The 25186-nt window shown below is 30.2% G+C and overlaps 1 protein-coding gene and 2 pseudogenes across 1 annotated transcript; all 3 read right to left on the bottom strand.

Moving 5' to 3' along the window:
* Window positions 1-2599: 2599 nt before the first annotated feature.
* LOC149878096 (uncharacterized) lies at window positions 2600-5432 on the bottom strand (annotated as a pseudogene).
* A 6857-nt stretch (window positions 5433-12289) lies between these two features.
* LOC145202369 (uncharacterized) lies at window positions 12290-15184 on the bottom strand (annotated as a pseudogene).
* A 7203-nt stretch (window positions 15185-22387) lies between these two features.
* On the bottom strand, window positions 22388-24745 carry LOC149878095 (uncharacterized). The gene is made up of 3 exons (XM_090072944.1): window positions 24650-24745; window positions 23544-23603; window positions 22388-23264 (listed from the first exon to the last, which is right to left on the bottom strand). The coding sequence occupies exons 1-3, from the start codon at window positions 24706-24708 to the stop codon at window positions 22553-22555; spliced, it is 831 nt and encodes a 276-aa protein (XP_089929070.1). The 5' UTR covers window positions 24709-24745; the 3' UTR covers window positions 22388-22552.
* Between the last annotated feature and the right edge of the window lie 441 nt (window positions 24746-25186).

Raw genomic sequence — 25186 nt, 5'->3', positions numbered from 1 at the left:
GCTTAAAATTTGCTAATTATAAGAAGTAATAATTATATAAAAACTTTCTTAATAAAAAAAAAGACAAAATCGTTTTAATTCAAACATAATGACATTTAGAAAACAAGCTTTTTATTAAAAGCATTAGCTCTAATTAACAAGAGAAAAGGTGGATAATAAAAATCAACAATAAAACTTAAAAAATGTTGTTTTCATTGTCACTGAAATGGAATCTAGCATTTCCTTTCCAGAATATAATTCCATCCTATATCCAATATATACTACTTATTTGATTTCAGGGCCGATGCATAGGCATCGGCCTGTTCCCATCGGCATCGGCATCGGCCAAAAGTAGGCATCGGTGCACCCCTAATAATAATAAACTGTTAGATGTTGCATAAAACTCCACCAGTTTTATTTCCTCAATATTTAAAAAACAAAAAAACTTTTACCAATTCCAATTGACATGAGATGTTCAGCGAAACTCCAAACGTCTTTCTTTGTGCATAAAAGAATGTTAAGTTCCATAGATTTGGAGGCCAAGCTCCAAATGAAGTTAGTTTCACAATACTTCGCTCTATGGCTATCATGATACTTTCGGCTTCAGTTACATCATGGCATATTTTTTTGGAAAGTTTAAGTTACTTCTTACCACCTATTGGATCTACCGAACCTACTTGCAATCTCTCTGATTGGCACCGCTTCTTGTCTGCTAGCGTTTATCATTCCTTCCATATAAAACATTCTCCTTTTCATCCAATAAGCACTTTTTGGCATTATGAGGCAATTTACTTGAATTTATCCACTTAACATAAGCTGGCTAAAGAAATATTTCCTCTGAGAAAAAGAACTCTCAAAATGTTTAAAACTAATCGTTTGAAATGTTTGACAAACACACAATAAGATAAAACAAAAAACAGCACATCCTTAACCATTAAAAGCAAACGACCCTTGTTTCATATTGGATATTCAAAACCTACTTGCAACTTCTCTGATAAGGACCGCTTCTTGCCTGCTAGCGTTAATCATTCCTTTCATCTCAATCATTCTCCTTTTCATCAAATAGCCACTTATTGGCATTATGAGGCAATATACTTAAATTCATCCACTTAACTTTAGCTGACTAAAGAAATGCTTTATCTGCAAAAAAGAACTCTCAAAATGTGTGCCAAACACGCAATAAGAAAAAAATTAGAAACAGGAGATCCTTAACCAAATTAAACAAACGACCCTTGCTCCATATAGCGTTTACAGTTTAAACCATAGTCACAAGAAATAGATAGTTTTGAAACGCGGACAGCAGCCTTTGAACTTTGATTTTTATGTTGAAATAGGTTTATGCGGCCCGCTCATCCTGCACAAATACTTAAGATATGGCAAATACCGAAATGGAGATCTTAGAGTATGTAAATTTAAATGATATGTATTAATTGTTTGATGGTGATTTTTTAAATGAAGATATTGATTTTAACAAGGAAATAGATACTGCTCTTTCTGAAATTCCAAGTGAGGCGTTAAATTTTCAATGTAAACTTTGTAAAAATGTCTATAAATCCATTAAAGGACTCGAAAGACATAATAAGTCAAAACACAAACCTGAGTCTAGTTCAGATGATTCGATGAAAGAGTATTGTTTAAAAAAATTACACACTTTGAAGCTAAAGTGTATTTTGAATGAGTGTGTGGCTATTGTTGCTAAGGATATGTGCTTACCATTAGCTATTCGTGATGCTTTTAAATGCATTTTTTTTTTCAGTTGAAGATGCTACCACCTTTTGGGAAGTAATAAGACCTACAATTTATATGTTTAATGATAATATTGAGAAATTTTATTCTAATTTTTATCGATTGTTGTCTGAAAATGTTTTACCAGAAATATAAGGTGAAGATGTAACTTTAGTAAATATTCTTATCATTGAAGTTGCAAATCATCTTGTTATTCACCTCTCCAAAAAAAATATCCCTCCTGAATGTCCTTTAAATTTAATTCTGTTAACTTACTTTCTGAAAGAGAAGTAAAATGTTTGCAGAAACTAAGTGGGTATATTATTCATAAACTTTATAGAAAATATCGCTTCAGCAAAAACTATTGCAGTCAGTTTAACAAACAGTGTATAGCAATTTTACTAGCATGTAAAACAGATTCTGGTAATACTCAGACCCTTATTGATGCACGTGACAGAGGGGGATTGTGGAAAATAAATAAAACAATTCAAATTTCGTGAAAAAACTGCCCAGTTTTCTACAAAAATTGTTACTACAGATTTACTAGAACTTATGATGGAGAGCTCTGTCATAAAGTCATGTTTTCAAACCTTATGTTATGAAATCGATCCAAAAGTGGATAAAGAGATCAGCTCAAATTTGTTAAAGAAAATCTTGACATTATTTATACATGTGCGTACATTTTCATTTGCTAAAGACTTAACAGAAAAGCATAAAATTGTCAAAAAAACTTTAAAAAACATTCAATACGAAAAGAGATAAAAAAAGCCAACAACCCTTTGTAAAGATAGCAATATTTTATACAACAAAATTGTATAAGATTTTAAATTTTATATATATTTTTTTATTTTTAAAATTTAAATAATAAAATTGTAAAAACAACTTTAAAAATTCACTATTTATTTGTCTTAACTATCCGCTTACGTTTTGAAAATGGGGAACTACTTATGTCACTGAATTATGTTATGGGAATGAACATTACCAGCAATTGGAGTTATTGAAAACTGGGATTTAGTGATGTTATCATTATATCCTACATCACGTACAGATGGATTGTCACGTCGCCTACCTAATGGTTGCTGTCTACCAAAATAATTTTCTAGGTCATCCTGCCAAATTTTTTCTGAAAGTACATATTTCACTCCATTTTCTAATAGAAACTTAACTACTTCTTTAAATGAATTTACGGTTATTTTAAGTACCTCGTAAGTTTGCCAAGATACAAACATTTTTGATTTTGAATTAGCATTATAATGATCTGCCCTTGTTTTATCAAGTCTTTCCATAAACAAAAATATTCAAGAAATTCATCTAACCAAAGATATCTTTCGTCAGGAAGAGATTCATATGGTTTTAAAAATGGCTTCTTTTTTAACCTGTGATCAAATGTATTTCGAACAATCAATAAATTTATCGAGCATTAAACAATAAAGTGGATGTACCTGCTGCTTCTGGTGGCCCAGAATTTGCCAAAACACTACCAACAGTCTCATTTAATACCTGTGCTGCAAGACTTACTTTCATAACAGAATATGGTGTTAGATTTATATGTTAATTTGTAAGTTTTGGAACAAATTTTAAACCACTTTCTAGTTGCTCTTCAAAAATTTGCTGAATGTGTGACCAAAGAAGAAAAAAAACCATTATTCCAATCAATCTTGTTAAATGTCCTGATCAAGAATGAAATAAAAAGTTTCTTGCTGTTTTTATAGGATGTGGGACATCTTCAAAAAAATGTAGCTTTGTTATTTGGAAAAAATATTTTTTGTGCGATAAAAAAATAACCTTGAAGCAACTTGTGCATTTTAAAAAATTGACGATATGATGAAGCACCATCTGATGTGAAAATAACATGAAAGTTTATTAGCTCCAGATAACAAACTGCCTTCCAAAAATTGGCATATTTTGATGAGCAAGTATACCTGTTGTAGCAAATGTTGCAAAACTAAAAGAAAAAGGATTGACAATACTTTTTACAAGAAACACTAAAACGTATGTCACAATAGCTTCTACATTTTTCAGTGTTCCATAATTGATATTAGTTTCTCCCAAGTCTACAAAACCAATAGGTTCACACAAGATCTTCTTGGATTTTCATTTCATCAAAAATAATTTCTACAAATCGATCTGGCACTGTAAAATTTTCAGACTTTAACTTGAGATCATTTATAATGGCAGGATTAAAACTTCTAGTTGGATGAATATAATGTTTATAACCTCTCAGTGTTTGCAAACTGGGAAGTACTAAAATACCCTTACCAGTTTTCTTATCATAGCGAAGATCAGTATATGCAGATAAGATATAGCTGCTAAATTTAAACAATATTTGATAATCATTGGGTGATATTTTACATTTTCGGAACAGCAGGTTTGAATATATTTTTGTTGTTCTGACCAAAAAAGCTTTATCCTGGTCACAAGCTGAAAATAATTCTTTAAAATTTTCACTGATTTGTGAGTGGACAGTTTCACTGTGGTTTTCTATAGCAGATTGCATATTTAAAAGTTTTTGCTCAAGCTGTTTACATTTTAGATGATTATTTTGTAAAGTTAATTTAATCCTATTAGGAGATGTAAACTTAATAGGGGCATTTAATTTGGCTGGTTTATTTAAAACAGATAATTTATTTTTTTGTTCTGCAAATTTTTTTTGAACACAAGAACAACAATCTGCACATGTATCCATATCATCATTACTTAAAAGAAGGATCCTGCATCTAATAGAGCGAAAATACTCATCTTGATTTAAATATGGTTTAAATGCTAATTTCTGGTAGTCATGATAATTGAATTTTTTAGGAATGACATGCTTCTGGAATTGGAGCTCTTTACCTATGTTAGGAAGTTGGATTCCCTTACACAATACATAACGCTCAAGAAGAAAGATAAATGTTGACAAAGTAACATTTAAAAATGATTGAGAGTATTGTTTATAAACATCATGGTCTTCTGATAAAATCCATTCAAACACACGTAGAATAAACTGAAGGGAACTATCCACAAAAATTTCATATTTTGGCAAAATATGATTGGCAGGTAACAAAGTAATAACTGCAAGATTGGTTTCAATATGTATTTCCCAAGTATTTCTAATTGAAAGCTTCACTATACGATTCAAAAAGTCATCAAAGTTTTTATATAAGGGCAAAGATGTTACAACATCTGAAGATGCAACATGTTCATTTCGGTTTTGAATTGAAGAAGTGGATCGGTTTGAGAACAAAACAGCATGAGAATTTTTATAAGGTAAATTTTATTGTGGCAATTCTCCTTCTTTCAATGACTTTTTTCTGTCATCTAAAAAGCATTAAATTTTTTTTTTTTTATATGTATATATATGTATATGTGTGTGTGCGTGTGTGTGTGTGTGTGTGTGTGTGTGTGTGTGTGTGTGTGTGTGTGTATACATATATATATATATATATATATATATATATATATATATATATATATATATATATATACATATATGGTTTCAAAATTAAATGATTTCTTACATATATAATATTGATCAACACTGAAATGTTGTTCGCATATGAATATTTTCTGATACGAATACGTTCTCGTAATGAAGCATCCACAGCTCTATCTTTTGTAATAGCATGTATCAAATCATTACCCCACTTTTTGTTGAACTCAGAATTAGATAAAGGGACTTTAAAAAAACTTATTCCTTCATTACGTCTTGAAGCAGAACATCTAAAAATAGCACAATTTTCCCCAGGCATTATTAATAGCAACAAATAATAGCTACAGCTTAGGTGACTCAAGTGAAAACTACTTGTGCAGGATGGGAGACCTGGATCCGATATTTTGTTTTTATGAAAGAGTTAAAACAATGATCCTTTGTTCGTTTCCGAACTATCTATTTCTTGTGACTATGCTTTAAACATCGTAAAGTATGCAAAAATGAAGTGCATCTATAAAATATGGTCGTAGTGTTCATTTTCGTACAAAATATAATTTTTATAAAAGGTGAATAAATGGTCATAAAACCTTTTTTATTACAAAAAGCACATAAAACGTATGGCAGAGGCATATCAATGTAGACGACAGCAACCCTGTCTCTATATCAACTTTTCATGACATAGGCTAATCTCAATTTAAATGTTTTTCTAAAACAATCTTCGAAATCCTTTTTTTTTTTTCCATTTAGAGAAAAAAATGCTTTTAGATTTTAAAAACAGTATAAATATTTTGAACTATAAAGATAATTTAAAGAGTTGGTGATCGCAAAGTTGTTTGAAAAAGAAAACAAGCTATGAAAAACAAACGAAGCTACAAGGATTCTGACAAGGAGGTAATGAACATTGCAGAACTCTCTGTTTGAGTTGAGTTACAGCATCAATGTCTGTTATCATTACTATCGAATTTTTATATGCATGTATATATTTCATCACTAGATGTGGTAAATTTAGTTAACAAAAATATTTAAGTGGTTCATTCTTATTAGGCTGACACTGATAGCTAGGAACTCTCAATCGTAAAAAGTCAAACCCTGCCTTATGACGTGATGCAGATCAATATTTAGCAAACACTTTGAGAGAAGTTGTTTAAGGAAGAAGTTCCAAAAACGATACAAGCATGAAATAACTAACATTCATTATAAGCCTTTGATACCCAAATCCAAAATCCAAGTTTTTGTCACTCCAGATACTGTTCGACCTAAAGCTGATAATCAGAGAGCAGCTATTAATAGAATGATAAAGAAACCTGTCATCCAGTGTTTTAACAAAAATTCCTTCAAAAGAGGCACTCTAAATCAAACGAAATGGCCAAAGAAAAATTAAACAAAGATAAATACGAAAAAAATACAGTTTCATAGAATTTATTAATGCCATTTCTTTGTTAGACCAAAACAGTTTTAATAAATATATTTTTAGGTTTCCAGTTTTCTGCTTTTCGCTGTCATTTGCAATTGTACAATTATAAGCAATGCTTAATAAATTTAATGAAGGTATTAAGAGATGTCTGAAAGGTCATGTGCACTCTTACAAAGATGACAGTAATATCCCAGAGATATAAAAGGTAACAAGTTGATACTATTGTCTAATGAGGATGACTATAAAAAAACTAGGAAAGACGGATCTAGCTCATATCCGACACCTAACTGCCTCCTAACCAGAACTATGCCAGCAATCTTTCCATGCCTGATCCATACACGGCCCACCGTCAGCACCACAAGTGGTCCACTATCAACAAACAAACGCGGACCAAACTTAGCTTTGCTCATCGCATAATGTATGATTCATGCATGACAGTCGATTCTCGAACAGCGTTTGTCAAGTGTTTATCCATTTCATGGGTTACTATAGGTTTGTTTATGTAAATTAGAGCTAAATTTCAAATAATTTTTTATTATCTGAACTTTAGCTCTAATTTATTCCTGTTAAAACAGAGCTTGCTGGTCTTTCTTGTCTTGTCAAAAACTTAATAGATATTTTTAAATGTTTAACTCAAGTGAGTTTTTTTAATAAAATTCTTTGATAGTTAATGATTAATGATTCTCAGTGATTTTTGGAAATCAATAAAAAAAGAAATAAAAAAAAATAAGGTAAAATTGTTCTAGAAGGAACCTCTAAACTTTCCGTGTAATCATAGAACTCATATAATTCATGCAGCCGAAACCAGAACTTCCACGGCGCGTGTGTTTGGGTTTAACAAAGATAAGGTTAATCACTTTTTAAATACTAATGAATTAGCTTTTTTTTATGCTAATGTTTTAAGTAACTAATTATAACAATAATTTTAACACTAAGTTAGACACTTTAAATACAGAGTGTTCGTAAATTCGGTTTAAGTCTTTGATAAAATATTGTTAAATAAAGAAATAAGATAATCTATTTATATGTTATTTTTTTAAAAGTAGAATTATCGATAGTAGATATAATTAGAGAAATTTTTCGAAATGAGCTTCTTCTGCCGTTATGCAGAATTTCAATCAATCAGGTACACTTCTGCATACTTTCTCGCACATGCTTGCTTGATTCAGCTGCGTAGCTCAACAAGTGTAGATGATTTGTCCCTGTATACTACATCCTTTAAATAGCCAAAGAGAAAAAAAGTCTGGTGAAGTTAGGTCAGAAGAACGCGCAGGCCACTCGATAGGGCCTCTTCTGCCGATCCAATGACCTGGGAACTTTTGATCGAGCCACTCTCTCACTACAAGTGAATAGTGGGAAAACGCTCCATCCTGTTGAAAGTAGAGACAACGCTGTTTAAATTTAGGCTTTACATTTCTCTTAAGCATTTCCAGATAGGACTCACCAGTGACAGAACCATTGAAGAAGTATGGTCCAATAAGTCCACCTGAAATCATTCTACACCACACCATAAGCCCTTCTTTAGATGTGCCAACTTTGGATATTTCATGCGGGCTAGAGTAAGTCCAGTAGCAGCTATTGTAACAATTTATAACTCCATTCAAATAAACTGACTCTCATCCGAGCACAAAATCTTGTCAATCATACCTGGGATTTTAAAAAAATTGTCCAATAGTGTTTCACGAAACTGCACTCGTCTATCAAAGTTGTAATCACTAAGCTCTTGGACTTTGCTTGGTCTAAAGGGACAAAGTCCTGACTCATTAACGGAATTGTAATTGCTGGTCTGTTTCATGCCCAGAGCTGCAGATCCCATTCGAATTGAGAGATCGCACGTTTTCACGAGTTTTTCTCATTTGGAACGCTTGCTGTGACTTCTCCAAAAATGAATAATTTTATTTTGTTCTATCGTAAACAATTCCATTCAAAAAGCTCTTTTTTAAAAAGAAATATAACTATGCAAAATTGAAATTACTTCATTCACCCCCTCCCATTTACTCCCTGAAGCAACTTGAAACTGTTGTAACTTTTACGCGAGAAAAGTTTTTTTGACAATGTTTGAAACCGTTTGATGAATTTCGATCTAATTTATTATAACAACAAAAAAAAATTGAAAAATTTTTCTTTTGGTGTTATCTTAAACTTAAGTGCCATGCGCTAGGGAGGACATGGGAGGGTATGGCAGGGCAGGGGAGGAACATTGTGTGTTGAATAGGGTTTGCTACAACCACTTTACTAAAAAGAGGTTTCTGCTCTTCATGATTAGATTATTATTGGAATTTTACATTAGAATATCATATGAATGTTTTTTTAGAAGCTAATTTACAAGTGCTTGTAGTTAAAAGCATCAACTGCGTTTTTGAGTGCTTCAATGACATGCTTTAGCTACACTCTCCAACATTTTCCAGTCGCCACAACTTTTGTTGAAATCCTAAAGAATTGATCTTTAGATTTCCTCTATGAATTGCATCTTTAAACTTCTTTTTCAACTTTCGATTTTATACTGCCATTTTACGTTTCTACATTAACTTTCAATTTTAATTTTCTGATTTTAATGGCTATTTAAAGTTCTAATTTAAATTCCTTATTTATATTTCGAATTAAAAGTTCTGAGTTAAATTACTACTTTGTATTTTGGTACATAAATTTGTAATTTAAGTGTTTGATATAAATCACTGATCTTAAAATATAACTGGATAGAGTATACGGGAAATTTTTAGAAACCAGTTTTGGCCTCCCAAGATTGCGGCGGAATTAACGATTGGTAATATGAAAATTAAGATATTGATGATAATCAAGTTTTATATCTTAAGCTCAAATATTGATGAATATATGTTTCTAATAAAAATCTAGTTTTTTTGTTTAACGCAAGATTTTTTTCATAAAAATAACGGAATATTACATATTTACATAAAGTTCAAATATAAATATTTTTTTATTTTACTTATATACAATAAGTTGTTCTATACTAACTCTCTGTTTTTGGTTTTTTAGAATAAATAGAATAAAATAAAAATTCTCAGTAAAACTAAGTACAAATTTTAATTTTAATTTGCCTAAATTTAGTTTGTTTAGTAATAGTGAAGAAAAAGTATTTGTTTTCATGTACAGAAATCTCAAACTTTAAATAGTTAGCATTTTTTATATAATTTATGTAACTTTTAGTTGACTACCTAATGCTGTGTGAAGGTTAATAACACAACAGCATGGTGGGCAGCTAATTTTATTTTTAATATAATATTTTTTAGGCATTAGTGTATCAGATAGGCACTACAAAATTATAAACGCTGTATGAACTATTAGCTGAGCGCTGTGATAACACACAACTCAGAGGTTCCTTCTAAGTTTATTTTACACACACACACACACACACACACACACACACACACACACACACACACACGCACGCACACACACACACATATATATATATCATATAAAAAAATTTTTTATTGGTTTTTAAATAGGATAAGTTTTGTATATTGTTTCCTGAGCTTTATTCCAATTATTTTGGCAGTTTATTCTTTACCCAGATGATAAAGAAGTATTTTTGCATAGTTTTCTGAAATAAGTTTAATCAGTGCAAATAAATGGTTATCAGTTATAGTTGAGTCAAACATTTGAGAAGTTTGTTCATTAAATATTTTTGAGCAATCAACTGATCTCAAAACAGCACAAGAAATGGCATTTTGAATTCCTATTTCATTTGGAAGGTGGCCATTTATTGAGGCAAGCAAACTTTAGAAGCATCTTTCAGTTTCTTCGCATATGATAACAACACTTTTAGTTGGTTTAATTAAACCTCCTCTGTCTTTGAATTTTAAAAAACTAGTTTGTTCGAAATGAAAAGAAAGTACTAATGCATTCTAACATTTAATGCAGATGGTTTACTGTAAACTTACGTATCATACATTTTTTGATAGGATACATAATGTTGATAATGTTTGATAACATACAAGATATATGTTATCAAAAAATTCCCTTAATAAGTCGTTTTGAATAACAAGTCAAAAACGATTGACTCAATCATTGAGAGCTGGAATATTAAAAAGAATAATATATAAAATAATATATAATAAAAAATAATATTTTGTATTTAATATTCTTATTAAATACTATATACATTAATTACATTTATGTATTTATATAATTCATTACCATTAATTACATTTATGTACTTATATTATTTATATTATATTATTCTTGTGAAAGAAGCAATATCAAATGATCTTGGGAAGAAAGGGTAGTGTTTAATGAAGAACAAGAATTTTGCAAGCCGACAGATTACCATTTTAGCTGCCAGTCGTATAAGCAACATCAGAAATATAAGTCTCCTCTTATAGCTGCTGGTTTTAAATGTGTTTCCGGATTTCTGCCTGGACAAAATGCAAAAGACCAACAAATAGTTCAAAAGAATTTTGAATTATTTCCGTAAAGGTCCGATGGCTAGGTTATTACAAGCACATATTTTACAGATGTCTGAGAAACTAATCTTATTTAGAAAGTAGATTGTTCGCTAATGAATAATTTCAACATGGATGGAAAGAGAGGCGGAAAGAGAAGTTTTAAAGAAAGCCACCTTTACAAATGTGTAATTGGTAAGTGTCTTCTAATGCTGCTTTCCAAAAAAACAATGATTTTCTTTACCTATTATTGTTTAATTAGTTTTCTCTTTTTAGCGGCTGTCCGAGAGACATATCCAAAGGAATCGGAGAAGACTGTCCATAAATATATTTAGAACATGTTAAAAACGCACCAGCATTACGAAAATCTTATTAAAAATATAATCATGTACTCTTTTTTGTGGAGGCAGTGAAATATTTTTATAGCAAATCATGTCTCTTTTTTTCATTTATTGCATTTGGATATTTCATATTTATCACACCTTCCTTTATTCTGTAACCACCTTCCTGTGTCTTTAAAATACAATATAAATATATATATATATATATATATATATATATATATATAAAATTATTCATTTATTACCTTCCAGTCTCCTTTTAATAAAAAACAACTTTTTACCTGTTATTGAAGTCTGTTCATCTAATGTGTTTATTCGATACAATTTTGCTAATGGAATGCTATGCTAATCAGTCAAGTCAAGCTCGGTAAAGTGTTGTTTTGTATTGTTTTTAGTTATCTTATTAATAATAAAGTTATTCAAAATGTTGCCTTGGCTATTTAGTTCATAAATTAGACATGTAATACTTGTCTAACTTACTTAACGAAGTGCACCAACGAGAAGGTAAGCCTAGGACTTTGCACTCCATCTGTAAACTGTCGTGTTGCCTGAGGTAAGCCCTCCATTTCTGGATTCTTTCCTTTTCTTGATAGGCAGGTTAAGTAAAGTATTAGTAATGTTGCCAAAGGTTAGCCCTCCATTTCTGGATTCTTTTCTTTTCTTGATAAGCAGTTTAAGTAAAGTATTCTAAATTTACTCATCATTTGAATATTAACTCTAATTTTCTGTCTCCTTTGAATGCAAAAACTTCAATTACTCTGTTAATATCTGAAACTATTTCCTGATGATTAGACATTAATACAAGTCCATTCAATCTATTTTCAGACATAGAACTCCTGGTGTAAGTTTTTATTTTCCTAAGAGTAGATATTGACCTATCACACTCACAAGTTGTGATTGGTATTGTAGCAAGTATATGAAAAGCCTCTAAAATGTTTGGAAAGCCTCTGATATCCATGAACTTTAATGTATCAGAAATTCCTCCCATAACTCTAATAAAAAAATTCCTCCCATAACTCTAATTTGGCATGAATTGATGAGAAATGAGGAAGATCTGATTTATTCCATAAAAGTTATCCAGAAGCTGATTAGTTAAAACCAAAGAAACAATAAAAGAAAAATTTGTCAACAACTTCATAAAAGAAGATGCTTTTGAAGATGTTTCTTTATTAAATTCTTTTAAATTATTGTCTTCCATTTCTTCAAAAGCAGAAAAAACTGCTGAATAATTATCAAAAAATCCATCAAGTCCACAAAGCTTTTTTACCCACCGAGTTCGACATGTGTCAATAAGTTTTGCCTGACCAGGAAGAAGGTATTTTTTTAAACAATTACTTTTTTTAGGAGACAAGTTAAAAAAATAAGATATGGCTTTAACTTGCTCAAGCAAATTTTTTACTTGCTGGATTTGGCAACTCTTGCCAACAATTAAACTAAGTTTATGTGAGGCACAGTGGACAAATAATGCCATTGGATTGATTTTTTTATATGAGATGAAACACCTTTGTATTCACCTGACATTGAAGCAGCTCCATCATAAGACTGGCCTCTGCAATTTTTTATATCTAAACCGAATTCTTTCAAAGTTTCAAGAATGTTGGTAGCTATATTTAAACCACTTGTCCCTGTTTTGCATTCTAAAAAGCGTAAAAAAACTTCCTTAATACTATTGTCAACATAACGTATGACAATAGAAAGTTGTTCTAACAATGCACAGTCTGAAGCCTCATCTGCTATAATAGAGAAGTACTTACTTTTTTTAATATCATTTATTAGAATCTCTTCAATTGCATTTCCACAACACTCAATCAACTCATTTTGAGAGGTCTTTGAAATATATCTAGAGTTTTTTGGGGCAGAGAGAAGTTGCTCATTTAGAATTAAATCACCTGCATCAACTCTAAAATTTATAAGCTCAATAAAATTACCCAACCCTGTAATTTTTGAAGGTTCTCCAACTTCTCTTTGATATTTTCTATCATCTCTATGACCTCGTAAAGACATATCATTTCAACCCAAAAACATTATTGTCTTAACAATTGATCCAAGTTTTTTTTTATTTTCCTCTATAAGCTGCTTTCTAGAAATATCTAGAGAATTTTCAAGAGGCAAAGTGTTATTTTTAGCTCTAGATAAAAGCATATTATAACAATCCATGGACTTGATGTGTAATCCGTCAACAGTTTTCTCATGATCATTGAAAACTTTTACAGCATTACGCCAGGTATTGAATGCTTCTTTGAACAACTTACGTAATGCATATTTATTTGGTGAACTTGGACCAAAAAGAGTGCATGGAAGACAATATGCACCATCCTCAATTTTAGAATAACAAAGCCAAGAAAACTCATCAAACCATTTTAACAAAAAATGTCTTTTTCTGCTTTTACCTGTTAAGGGGAAATGAAGCATTTATCTGGAACCCAGACATTACTAATTAGAGATAACAGCTCATTATCAGTTGTTCCTGATTTTAATTTTTCACCCTGTAGATGGAATGAAGAAACATCATAAATTGAATAGGATGCTAGCTGATTTGTATTTAATAAGCTAACATCAGCAACCATGTTTACCTTAAGTGGAACATAAGAGTCAATAGTGTTTTTATCACTGCTGTTGATGTCTTTTGAAACAATTACTTCAGTTTTAACTGTTTTATTACAATTAGCCAACTTATCTAAATCTGAAGTGTTCCTGGAAACAGTAGGAAAAGATAATTTAGACTGAATTGTTTTTTGTATTTTATTCTCTGTTGCTGAAAAACTTGTCTTTGAAATTTGTTTTCTTTTGATACTAGGTAAAGTTGTATCACTCATTAAAAAAGCTGGTTGTTTGTTTGGAAGATCTTTAATCAGTGTTACAAAATGATTTGGGTTAAAACATAAAACACTTTTGTTTTTTGTTTTATCTAAATTGCGCCACAAAATATTTATTGGACTATTTAATTTTTGGATACGAGGCTTTATAACAGTGTTTAAAAGCTATAATACTTTTTAAAACCAATTTCAGGATAGACAGATTCAATAGGTTGCTTTATAACGCTATATAATGCTATTAGGCAAATAAACGATGAAAATGTTTTATTAAAGCAATTTAAATATGCTTCTTTTAAAAGAAGTTCTGAAATCATATTATCATTAATTGTTGAAAATCAGAGCATTTAAATGAAACAGCTATAAAAAATACCTTGCGTAAAAGTTTATGTTTTCAAATATCTCAACTGACGTTAGCAATCTTAGAATTTTTGAAGTATGCTTACTGTCATTTAAAATCAAAGAGACTGAGCTGTAAAGACAATTTCCATCTTCAGCAGTTCTGACACAAAAAAACAATATTTACTGAAAAGTAATATTAATAATAAAAAAATTAGTGTAATTTTAGTACACACCATAACTTTTTATTAAACAACCAAATCATTTATATATTATGCAAATGATTTAGCTATACTAAACAAACTAGTCACTTACATAATTTTAGTGACTTGTTTGTTTAATGATAAGATGTACCAATAACTAGTTAAATAGCTAAAAAAAAAAAAAAAAGTCTATGAAAAATGGATTGAATTCTCAAAGAAAAGAAATGGAAGAAAATAATGCAATGAAGGTCTAAACTGTTCATGTTTCTAACATCAGAAATTTTGGGTCTGTTTTGTGATATTACTTGAATTAAAAATAATAAACAAAAGTTCTAAAGAAAAAAAAAACCTTAATGCTGTATAACCAAGATTTCTTTTAACTAAGGGTACAAAGTCCATCATTTCTGTATTGAATTGGTTAGAATCAGGTTTTCTTGGAAACATTAAATTTATCTCAGAGAGCTTTTTAATGATTCGAGTTTTGTAATTTAATACATTATGCCAATGTTTTGATTCTAGTGCACAAGCAACTAATTCTTCGGTTATATATGGATTCATATTTTATTATATTTAAAAAATCAAATGACAAAAGCCAAGTTATCTTTGTTTCTGAAGAAGAAATTGAGAAAAATTTAGCGATTAATATCCTGTATTTGTTAGCTCCAATTTAACAGCATATTTTTTAAAATCGGACACGTTAAAACCAACTATGTGACCGAGTTTTATTTTCACGGTTGAAATTTCGATAAAAGATCAATACTTTAATACTTTTTCATAGCATTTATTGATTGAACAAAATACGGTAACGTATAATAAGAACTGTTGCGGCCATGGCAGGAATCTCTATAGCTAAAAACCGTAAATTACGACAGACAAATTTCAATTTTTAGAGATATTCCTTAAGCGCAAAAACCCTAAACTAATTTGGCTGCCGTTAAATTTAAGCTATATGGCCAACGAACTTCAATCCGTTGCTAGGCAAAAAATTGTTACGCAAGTCTTACAAAATATTTTCAAATTCTTTTCAATAGCTTAGTATATCCCTAAAGTATTTCCATATTTAATCCCAAAAATTCTAAAAGATCTTTAATAAATATTAGGTATATTTTCTTACAAATCAGTTGGACTTCAAACTATCCCTTAGATCCGCGCCTGATATATATATATATATATACATATATATATATATATATATATATATATATATATATATATATATATATATATATATATATATATATATATATATATATATATATATATATATATATATATATATATATATATATATATATATATATATATACAGTGGTCGGCCATCACATTAGGACCAGCTGTAATTTTTTGTAAATATCGTGTAAAAACAAATTTTTTGGCAAAAAGAAAAATAATATTGTAATTTAAAGCTTGTTCCTTTATTTATAAAGTTATACTTGATGAAAAATAAACAAATAAAATTATTCATTTTAAATATTTATTGGTTATTACCATAAATTATATAAAATATATATTAAGTATTAATATTTTGTAAAACCGCCTTTAACACCTGATGACTAAAAAATGAGACAACTTTAAAATTGTTATTATAGCCATTGTTACATAGCTATCAAATTTAATTTAAAATAAATTAATAAACAATTATATGATATTTAAAAAAAATATATTTATTGGTTTTCAATAACATCATTAAAAGCAATTCGACCTAGACAAGCTGAAGTCATTGAGGCATAACGTTTTGCCACTTCCGGATCCATTTTGTTAAGACAATTCACGATACACCGTTTGAGTTGAGGAATGGTTCTTGCTTGCCAATTAGCCTCGTAGACTAAGCGTTTCAACTGACCCCAAAAGTCCTCAATCGGTCGAGCTTCTGGTACATTGGGTGGATTTTTTACCTTTGGCAGGTATTTGATGTTATTGGCATCGAGAAAAGGAACCACTTCATTTGCATAGTGCGAGCTAGCTAAATCTGGCCAGAACAAGTATTCTTCATTTTTATAATATTCATCAATGAAGGGTATTAACCGCTTGCGGAGACATCCGATGTATGCTTGTTTGTTGATTGCCTGGCTACTTTCAAAAAACATTGGTTTTGAAGTCCCTTTGGGTGATATAATCAAAGAGACTAGCACCTTTTCCTCGTACTTTTTCTTTCTTTTGAATTTGACGTCGCTAGTTGTAGATGACAAGTTGCTAGAATAGAAGCCATCGTTGCCAGCCAATGTTGTATTCGCATATGTGAAAAATGATTCGTCATCCAAGACAAAATGAAAATTCCTAAAATTGCCATATATATGCCGACACAAAGGTTTGATTCGGGCTAGTTGGCTTTCGCTTCGATGTGGAATCTTTTTCTTCTTGTAATATCTAATATTTGTCTTGTTTTTAAGAATTTTAGATATATGCGAATGGTCACAATCGAATCTTCGAGCTACTTGACGTTGTGAAACACCTTGATTATGATCAAATGCTTTTTTCAATTGGTCTATCTGCTTTTTGTCAATTTTTTCGCCTTTAGACCTCTTCCTTTTTTTCGTTAATAGCCTAAATTTTTATCTACACGTTCTAGAGCACGATACATGGTCGCTTTCAATGCTCCTTCATCTAGAAAGTGTTTTACTGTGAAGATTTTCGGCTTTTCCAGATGCGTATTTCTAAATTGGTAAATGCGTTTTCTTAGGTCTTCTTACAAACTTGTTTTATACGGAGCCATTTTATTTAATATTTTAAAACTATAATATAATTTTAATAGAGTATTAAATTCCCTATAAGTATACTAATTTATTTCAATTGCATGATTATGAATAGCATACATATATTGATTTAAACTTTGTCTCATTTTTTAGTCATCAGGTGTTATTTGCATTAACTGCTTCGATTCGTCGGGGCTTGCTTGCAATTGAAATTTTTATAGTTTCTGTCAACTCTGGGTTATTGTGCCAGATCCTGATAGTATATTCCATAAGATCTTGCTTGTTAGCAAGAATTTTTTTCCAACATCTCGCTTTACTATTTCCCAAATGTTTTCTATGGGGTTAAGATCAGGTGAGTTGCCTGGCCATGGCAATACATCTACTTTTTTCTGTTTTAAAAAAGCCATAACACTTTTTGCTGTATGGGAAGTTGCACCATCTTGCATAAATATAAGATTTTTGACATTTTTGGACATCTTTTGAATTTTTTTTTACATTTTTAGACCAATCTGCTATTTGAGGAAGCAACTGGTTCTCCAGAACTTCTTTATACTGGTCCTGCCTCATTGTGCCAACTACTTTGTAGAGACGCCCTGCTCCTTGCCCACAAATGACAGACCACATCATTACTGAAGCTGGATGCTTGACTGTTTCCACAATGCAGTCAGGATGAAACTTTTCGTTTGTTCTACGACGAACAAAAGCTGTTTTGTCCATCATTACTTGAAAAGTTGATTCATCAGAGAAGCAAATCTAAAATAATGCTTATTTTAAATTATAATATTAATGAATATATTTAAAATATTTTACGAATATGAATGCGAATAAAAATACTTTTTCCCAATCCTCAAAAGTGACGATAGTTTCGAGCCCAGTGACGATAGTTTCGAGCCCAATCCAGTCTCTTTTTTTTCATGAGTGAAGTCAGTTTTGGTTTCTTGGCTGGGCGATGACACTGCAATCCCTCTTCCTTCAGCCTTCTGCGAATGGTCTGGTCTGACACAGCAATACCAGCTTCATGGATAAGCTTAGTCAATACATTTTGTGGCTTTATTCTGTTTTCCAGGCATATATTCCGGATAATACGACCCGCTCTTGGTGTTGTCTTTCGTTTAGAAGGTGGTCTCCTTGGGCCAAACTCTTCCCCTGTATCAATTTTTTTTCTCACTCGCATTACGGTTTGGTGAGAAACCTTACAATTTGTGCAACTTTTCGCTGAGAATATTTTGTATTCTGTAAAAGACATCTAATTTGAGTAACTTTTGTTGGTGTCATATCACATTTTTTACCCATAGCTGAAAATTTTAATTAATAACTTTAAAAAAGACTACTATTTGGTGTCTTTCCATAAAAAGGAAAAAAAACATAAAATCCTTTATTTAAAATTAATGACTTACTGATTATTATTAAGTTCAAAAAAAATAATTAATTAAATAAATCACAGATGCTTGAAATTAAAATAAATCATATTTAAACTTCTATCAAACTAACAACTAAAAATAACCTTAAATTGTCCAATATGGACCAATTTGATTATGACAGGTGATTGCTGACAGCCAGAGTTGCCAATTGATAAATTTTTATTAAATATTACTAAGAATAGAAATAACTTGACATGTAACAAATAAAAATATCATATTTATTTTCTCATATGCGGGTTTAAGCAACATATTTGAAATAAATTGTAAAAAAAACGTGTGGTCCTAATGTGATGGCCGACCACTGAATATATATATATATATATATATATATATATATATATATATATATATATATATATATATATACAGTGGCGTACCTAGGGTAAATAGCGCCTGGGGCAAACACCAATCTCGCGCCGCTCCTCCCCCACATAATTGCTTAATTACAATTTTTTAATAAATGATGACACAAGCTTTTAATAAAACTTTATTATTTATTATAAATAAACAATTTGTTTATGTAACATATATTACAAATTTATTTTTCTAGCTTTAATTGCTGCAAATTTCTTAATAATATTGTCAAAATTAATTTCTTCGATAATTTCTCACTCTATGCTTAGTAAAGCGAGATCACAGAGACGGCTTTGGCCCATCGGCGCTCTCAAGTAAGAGTCAATCAGTTTAAGTTTACTGAATGATCTTTCACAACTAGCTACAGACACAGCTATTGTTAGCAACATTTGCAATTCTATACGCATATTAGAAAAAACGTTTTCGTCTCCATATTCAACTATAAACATAAGTAGTTGCTCGGGACTTGATATTTTTTCCTTATGGCTAGTAAGCAGCATTCTTAATTTATTTTATATAATTCTCGCTTATTGTATCGCAACCAAGCCTCTTTTGCGCCCCTTTCAGGTTGGCGCCCATGGCACGTGCCCTGCCTGCCCTACCCTAGATACGCCACTGTATATATATATATATATATATATATATATATATATATATATATATATATATATATATATATATATATATATATATATATATATATATATATATATATATATATATATATATATATATATACATATATATATATATATATATAGTGTCCGATAAAAAAAAAAAGCTTAGATAGACATGCAAGAGAACTCAACTAAATTTCTACAACTGATATAGAAAAAAATAAACAAAAAAATTTTATTTGGTGCGTTGATTCTTAGATAGAAAAAAAACAAGAAAAAAATAACGAAAAATTGAGAATTTTTATTGAAATAACGAAACAGACCAAACTAATACTTTGTGGTGAAGCCACGGCTTTTAATCACTGCCTTGCACCGAGGAGGCATACTCTCAACAAGTAATTGTAAGAGTTCCCCAGAAATGTTCTTCCATTGATTTTGAAGAATTTGAAATAACTTTTCTTCGTTTTTTGGAGCTCTTGTCTTGATTCCATGATCCAATATACTCCAGAGATTCTCGATAGTGTTCAGATCAGGGCTTAGAGCTGGCCCAGAAAAAAACACTAATTTTTTGTTCTTCAAATAATTTTTCACATTGTTTGCCGTATGTTTCGGGTCATTATCTTGCTGAAAGACCCAACTTTTATCTTTAAAGAGCTCATTTGCACTAGGTATCAGTTGATGAATTAAGATTTGTTTATACATTTTACTGTCCATAATACCAGGAATTTTATACAAACGACCAACACACGATGAAGTAAAACATCCCCATACATTCACTTTTTTATCGTGCTTTACTGTTGGCTGTGTTACTAATGGATCGTAACGTTCATTATTTAACCGCCAAACACGCGACCGTCCACTGAAGCGCAAACAAAATGGTGACTCATCACTCCATAAAACATTTTTCCATTGTTCGATTGTCCAATTCTGATATTGCTTTGCCCATTGAAGTCTTTTTTTCCGGTTACTTTCAGAAATAAATAGTTTTTTAACGCTCCAGTAAGATTTAAATTTCCAAATAGAATGGATCCTTCGAAGAACCGTCCGTTCGTCAACATCCAGTTTAAAATTTCTCTTTATTTCAGCCGCTGTTATCTTTCTATTCTTTCGAACCTCTCTTATATTTAATCTGTCCTCTCTGGCAGTTGTTTTACGCCTTCTTCCACTCCCTTGTTTGCGTTTAAAACTTCCCGTCAAATAATACTTGAACAAAAATCTTCGAATTGTAGTGCACCATCGATTCAATTTTTTTCCAATTTCATGGTAAGTGTATCTACTTTCATGCCATGTTACAATTTGGCGCTTTTCAAACATTAGTGAGTTGTTTTCTTATCTTTTTTCGAGTTGTCTGGCGCATTGTTCGACTTGGGTGCTTTGATAGAAAAAGCGACAATTGAAGCAAGAAAAATAATTTAGGATCACGTTTTCGCTCACAATAAATATTTTTTTTCACAACTCGCGATAATTTTTTGTCCGGAATTCGACATGTCAAGCTCTAATTGACAAATAATAAAATGACGTAAACAAGAGGTTGTAGTTTGTTCAAAGATATTTCTAGAATATTAAAGATATGAAATGAATTATTGAAATGAATTATTGAAATGAATTATTTCTTCCTGAAATAGTATTAAAAAATATATATATTGTAAAGAATATTTGATTGTCATTCTTTTTTGTTGTAATTTTTTGAGAGTTTACCTAAGCTTTTTTTTTGTCGGACACTGTATGTATATATATATATATATATACATTTATATACACGTCTTTTTTAGCCGTCATTTATACGTCTGAAATAAGGCAACTTTAAGAAGTATTTCATATAAGACCAGTTAAAGATAACTTTCAGACGTCTTAAATAAGAAAACTTTAAGACGTTTTAGTTAAGACGACTTGTGTGTTTCATTTGAGACCAGTTTAAGACAACTTTAAGATGTCTTAGATAAGGCAACTTGAAGACGTTTTAAATAAGACGTTTTAAAGAAATCTTCAATTTGTCTTTAAGACGACTTGTTGTTGTGTGGGTAAATCGCTGTTTCTATTTTTAGGGATCTAAGATTACGTACACAGCTCTCTATATCATTATAGAGTTTACTTAATTCTTTTAGATCATTGAAATCTTTAATTTTCTTTATTTTTAGTAAAGAATCCTTAAGTGTTGAAACTAAAACTTGTGTATTCCCGTATCTGTCTAAATTTCAATTGCTTCTTTATAATTTTCTGAACTAAATAGTTCCCAATGCTTGGCCAGATAAATATTTTATTAGATAGTTAAATCGATCTATATCACACAAACCTTCATGCCTATGAATTGATAAACTAAATTGGTCCCAGAAACCTTGCCAATCTACTGAATTCCATTAAAAACTGGCATATCTAACTTAGATTGATTTAAACTTTTAATAGAACTTTTATCTGATTCATTAGTTTTTATTTTTTTAAATTTTAGTGTCACTCAAGCCATCAACGCATGATAAAACTCCACTACTCTTGCACCCTCCGATTGCACTTTTGTTTAGATTATTAATTTACTGCTCGAACCTTGGAAAGCCTTCTTCGGGACTTTTTCAATTGAGTAATTTGGTTGTATTTTAATTCTGAGCGAAGTATCAAGAAATGTCTTTCAAGTCTCATTTATGGAAAGAACTTCTGCCGAAATGTACAAAAATTTCTACCCAATGAGAATCCATGGTTCTTATATTTCTTTACATCAACCATACACATCGGTTACATATCGAATACATATCGAATACATATCGAATACATATCGAATACATATCGAATACATATCGAATATTGAAAAAAATAAGAATGTTTTGAAATTTAAACTTCAGTTTTAGGACTCTAAATGACATCATCATATGAAGAATTCCAACATGCTACTTGAGTGTTTACCAATTTTGTAAAGTTATTTTTCAAAAAGTTTAGGCCGACTGTTGAATCTTTACCGTAGTTAAACTTAAACGGATGTATAAAGTGTAAGTCTAAGCTATAGTAGAGAAGAAGACGATCGCTTCTTCTCACGAGATCGCTACCAACTTCTCCAGGCATGTAGATGCCTTTTAAGTTCTCAATGTCAGTGGCAAGCAACCTTATAATAGTCGGAGCGGCGATTTCAAGAAACACGTTTTCATTTTTAAACACATGTGATAGTTCAATAAAGTCTTTTGCCATGCGCCGCGGAATATAAAAAATGTCAGATCGTTCACCGTAGCAGGTGTAGTTACCAAATGACTTCATGATTAGTCCTTTTCCGTAAGTGTTGTTAGAGTTCATTAAACGGTTTACAAGACGTTTATACGTGTTAAGTGAGCTAATTTTCTGTAGGGCTTGAACACACGATTGTAAACCAAATGGGTCTTTCCAAAAATGCCAGTCGTCTCCTGATGAGTTAATAAACTTTCCGGACTTGTAAGGGAACTCTGGACCTTGCCATAACTTGTCGAGATTGAAACTTTTTAGGTTCCAAACGTTAAGCAAAACGTCATCGCTGAAGGTTAAATAACCAGTGTAATTGGGATGTATGAGCATCACTTGAGCAGCACATTCATCGTAGCTAAAATATCCTTTATAAGTTATTGAGTTAATCATTGGATAAATAGACGACGAGTTTTTTGGTCCGCAAAACATGATGTTTGAAAAAACACCTTCGTACATGTTTAGAAGTAATGGAATATGATCGTAGAGAGGATTGTTAAACGTGATCAGAAGAAGAACTTTACGGAATATATATTTTAAACAAGGATTTTGAGTCTTATTAAGTTTAAACGCAGGTTTTTGTTTGGGCAGAAAATCCATTGTTAAATCTAAATATTCGATGTAAAAAAATACTGACCCTGCAGCAGCACAAAAAATCAGCAACATAGCTTTGCGATCCTTCATATTGTTTGATCCGCTAAAAGATATGCAGTAAGTTATTATTTAATAATACATTATCATTTAGTTCCTAGTTAATTTGATAAAATTGTTAAACTTTATCATTATTATCAAAAATATTTCATGAAATATACTATTATAATATTTTTCATGCTTTTAGGTAAATTAAAAAGGGCAAAGATAAAAGGCATTTTGTATTTTTTCTAAAATTGAATTTTTTCTTAAAAGCTTTTTATTTTTCGCTTACACATATGAACAGAACCATTATAAATAATATTTATCGTATCAAAATATTTTAAACATAATTTTACTTAATAAAAATATAACTTTACTTAATAAATATATAACTTTACTTAATAAAAATATAACTTTACTTAATAAAAATATAACTTTACTGAATTAAAATATAACTTTACTTAATAAAGATATAACTTTACTTACTAAAAATATGACTTTACTGAATAAAAATATGACTTTACTTACTAAAAATATAGCTTTACTTAATAAAAATATAACTTTACTGAATAAAAATATAACTTTACTTAATAAAAATATAACTTTACTGAATAAAAATATGACTTTACTTACTAAAAATTTAACTTTACTGAATAAAAATATAACTTTACTGAATAAAAATATGACTTTACTTACTAAAAATATAACTTTACTTAATAAAAATATAACTTTACTGAATAAAAATATAACTTTACTGAATAAAAATATGACTTTACTCTAAAAATTTAACTTTACTGAATAAAAATATAACTTTACTGAATAAAAATATGACTTTACTTAATAAAAATATAACTTTACTGAATAAAAATATAACTTTACTGAATAAAAATATGACTTTACTTACTAAAAATTTAACTTTACTGAATAAAAATATAACTTTACTGAATAAAAATATAACTTTACTGAATAAAAATATGACTTTACTTAATAAACACGGCGATCTTTCGTATATAGATTTTCCTAATATCCGTCGATCTGGAAATTACAAAATAGTGAAACAACTCCATCTTATCTCTTTAAAATGTTATATACAATGCGAACTCAGCTAACTTGGTAAATATAAACTTGTGCATTACACATTCAGAACGTTGTTCTTTTGACGGAACCATGCAAATAAAGCTCACTTTTAAGATTATTGACCTTCGGGTGCAGATTATCGACGTTTAGGGGCATTTAAAAATACACACGAAGGAACGAAGGAGTTTTGATTTTTTTTTGAAGATTAGGAAAAATAAGACCTGTTTTATTAAGAAAAGTAGAAAGAGAAAGGTTTGTTATTTTTGTTATGTAGAATTTACTTTTTAAAAAATTAGTCTTTTTTTAGAACTTTTAGCCGAATGCGTCACAAGATTCCAGTTCTGCAAAATTATTTAACTTAAAAGAAATAACTGCGTGTCTGTATTTTGTTTAAATAAAGGTGAGTTTCCACTCATTCGTTTTAGCTACGGTAAAGGGAAAGGGATGGGAAAATTAATCACGTGAGCATGAGCAATTTCTAATTTAATTTTGAAAATTAATCACTGCGCATGCTCACATGATTAATTTTCCCATCCCTTTCCCATTCCCGTAGCTAAAACGGATGAATGC

The sequence above is a fragment of the Hydra viridissima genome, unplaced genomic scaffold (genome assembly GCF_058129835.1).
Source record: "Hydra viridissima isolate aposymbiotic clone 2 unplaced genomic scaffold, HvirCarnegie_v1 scaffold_15, whole genome shotgun sequence".
Taxonomy (NCBI): domain Eukaryota; kingdom Metazoa; phylum Cnidaria; class Hydrozoa; order Anthoathecata; family Hydridae; genus Hydra; species Hydra viridissima.
The sequence above is the reverse complement of the archived record's forward strand: the minus strand, read 5'-3'. Positions and strand labels throughout refer to the sequence as shown.